At 52.0% G+C, this 2500-nt stretch overlaps 1 protein-coding gene across 1 annotated transcript in view; it reads right to left on the bottom strand.

The window, feature by feature from the left end:
- Positions 1-2500, bottom strand: part of axl (AXL receptor tyrosine kinase) — a 55861-nt gene that overhangs the window by 17233 nt on the left and 36128 nt on the right. Inside the window, exons 11-12 of the mRNA XM_084328740.1 lie at positions 1714-1843; positions 1095-1186 (exon numbers count right to left, since the gene is read on the bottom strand). Of these exons, the coding sequence (XP_084184866.1) occupies positions 1095-1186; positions 1714-1843 (222 nt within the window). The remainder of the gene's footprint in view (positions 1-1094; positions 1187-1713; positions 1844-2500) is intronic.

Raw genomic sequence — 2500 nt, 5'->3', positions numbered from 1 at the left:
GGAGTGTTGTGGAGCGGGTCAGCTGACGGGGCCTGTTTTCACAGCTGTGTGGGGGAACGGATTTAACGATTCTCAACCTAGGGGTCAGGACCCCGTGGGGGGTCCCCCTGGTGTTAAAAATGGGGTCCCGGGATAGATTCCTAACCATGCTTAAAAATAATCTGTTTTGGTAATTTTGAAATGACAACATGAGGTCAGTATGAAGGCCAGGCAGCCTCACTAGCCCACCGCTTGGGTCTTAACGTCCTGTCCCCTGTAGGAGGGGCATGTTGTTCGCACATCTGGTACCAGGTGTAACTGGTACAAACTGAACACTGTGCTCACAGGTTCTACATGTTGGGGTCACGCCTGGATTAACCCTCCGCTCTGTATCCCTGGGTTGAAGCAACAAAACCACCTGCAGACTACAGTCCTGTCCTGATTTATCTACTGTGACGCTGTATAGGATGTTATCTGCCTGCCTGCCTGTCTATCTATCATTCTGTCCATCCGCCTGTCCCATCTGTCTGTCTGTCAGCCTTTCTGCCTGTCTGCCTGTCTGCCTGTCTGCCTGTCTGCCTGTCTGCCTGTCTGTCTGTCTGTCTGTCTGTCTGTCTGTCTGTCTGTCTGTCTGTCTGTCTATCTATCTATCTATCTATCTATCTATCTATCTATCCATCCACCTGTCTGTCTGTCCTTCTATCTGCCTGTCTGTCTGTCTGTCAGTACAGAAGACATCAGAGTAGCTGCTACACACACTAACCCACATCTCTCCCTAACTCCCACATTCACACAAACACCCGCAGTGTTTAGCGTCTAGTGTGTTATTATGGCCAAAGGTTTCCTCTGATAAACACTGACTGGTTCTACCCGGAGGGCAGACAGAGAAGAGTCTCTTGTTCTGTATTGTCTTCCACCCTGAGGCCGGGCGGCAGGTTTGAGCATGTCGTCTCCTGCTGCCCCGGAGAGAGAGGTGCACCTTTCAGAGCTACGTGCAGAGAGGTGAGAGGCAGAGAGAGAGAGAGACAGAGAGACCGAGGCAGAGAGAGAGAGACAGAGAGACAGAGAGGCAGAGAGAGAGAGACAGGGAGACAGAGGCAGAGAGATTAACTCACATGTGGCTTCTGTCGTTCTGCGGCTGTATGTGCGGCGTGCGCGGTATCGAACCACCAGCTCCCCGCTCTCCATCATGGGCTCAAACGCCTCCCTGTGAACATAAACATACACACGTACACACACTCACACACACACACACACACACACACACACACACACACACACACACACGTCCGCAAGCAAGCAAGCAGGCAGGCACACGCACACACACACATCCGCAAGCAAGCAGGCACACAGGCACATCCGCAGGCAGGCAGGCAGACACACACACACACACACGCACACGCACACGCACACACACACACACACACACACAAATTAGGAATCACTTCTCACTCCAGCTAAATGTGTAAACACAGCTGAGTGCGTCATTCCTTCCCTCCTCTAATTCAACAGAATGCGTATTGACAAGTTGATCTCACAGCACCAGATGTGCTACATATCAGTCCAAATGTCCCACAATGCACCAACAACTGAGAGACTAATAGGTCAAAGGGAAAAAAACAAAAAACATTTATATTTTTTGAGTGTGTGTGTGTGTGTGTGTGTGGGGGGTTGGCAACGCTATCCAGTCCCTCCCGTCCCGCCGGGACAGTAACATGGTAACATCCTACGCACCCGAAGCGCGTCTCCTTGCGGCGCAGCTTGGCCACGTACACACCCATGAGGACGGCGATGGACACGGCCCCCGCCACGGCCATCACCACGTACCACCAGTGCCAGGAGAACGCCGGGGGCGACGCCAGACCTGCGGGAGGGGGGGAGGGGTTTAGTCACGTACAGCGCGTAAAAGGTTAGGATGGAGCAATGTTATTACTGGAACGTTACGATTGGGTGTGGGTTGGTTGTTCTTTTTGGGTTGTGTGTGTGTGTGGCGTGTGTGTGTGTGTGTGTGTGTGTGTGTGTACTTGGGTGGCTACATTAGGCCAGACGGGTTAGCGGCAGCTAAATGTGGCTTGTCGCAAGTGATACTTTAGGACACGATGATCCTGTGTTGTAGCGGCGCTTACCCGCTCTCGTGACGTCTTCGCTCTCTGGGTTTGATTATCTCATTAAAAGGAGTTTAGTGACCTCAGCTCCGCTGTCCATATTTACACAGGGATGAGGGGGGGGGGGGGGTCTGTATGACACTTCACACGTTTCATTCTACTCTTTATATACCTTCACTAAGAATATTCCACCCTGTAACCACCCGGCGTTCTCAAAATATCCACAACCCGCGCTCTCCCTCGGAATTCTTAAAAAGTCCTTTCTTTCATATAATGTGGCACACTCTCTCTCTCTCTCTCGCTCGTCCTCCCTCCCCACAAACCAACCACTGCCAACTCTCTACAGCCTCCACCCACTATTTTCCTCCCTCATTCATTCCCACGCACACCCCCACTTCTTCTACAGCCAGAACCAA

The sequence above is a fragment of the Notolepis coatsorum genome, assembly GCF_963971535.1.
Source record: "Notolepis coatsorum genome assembly, chromosome: 1".
Classification (NCBI taxonomy): Eukaryota; Metazoa; Chordata; class Actinopteri; order Aulopiformes; family Paralepididae; genus Notolepis; species Notolepis coatsorum.
This window is presented reverse-complemented; position numbering and strand designations above follow the sequence as displayed.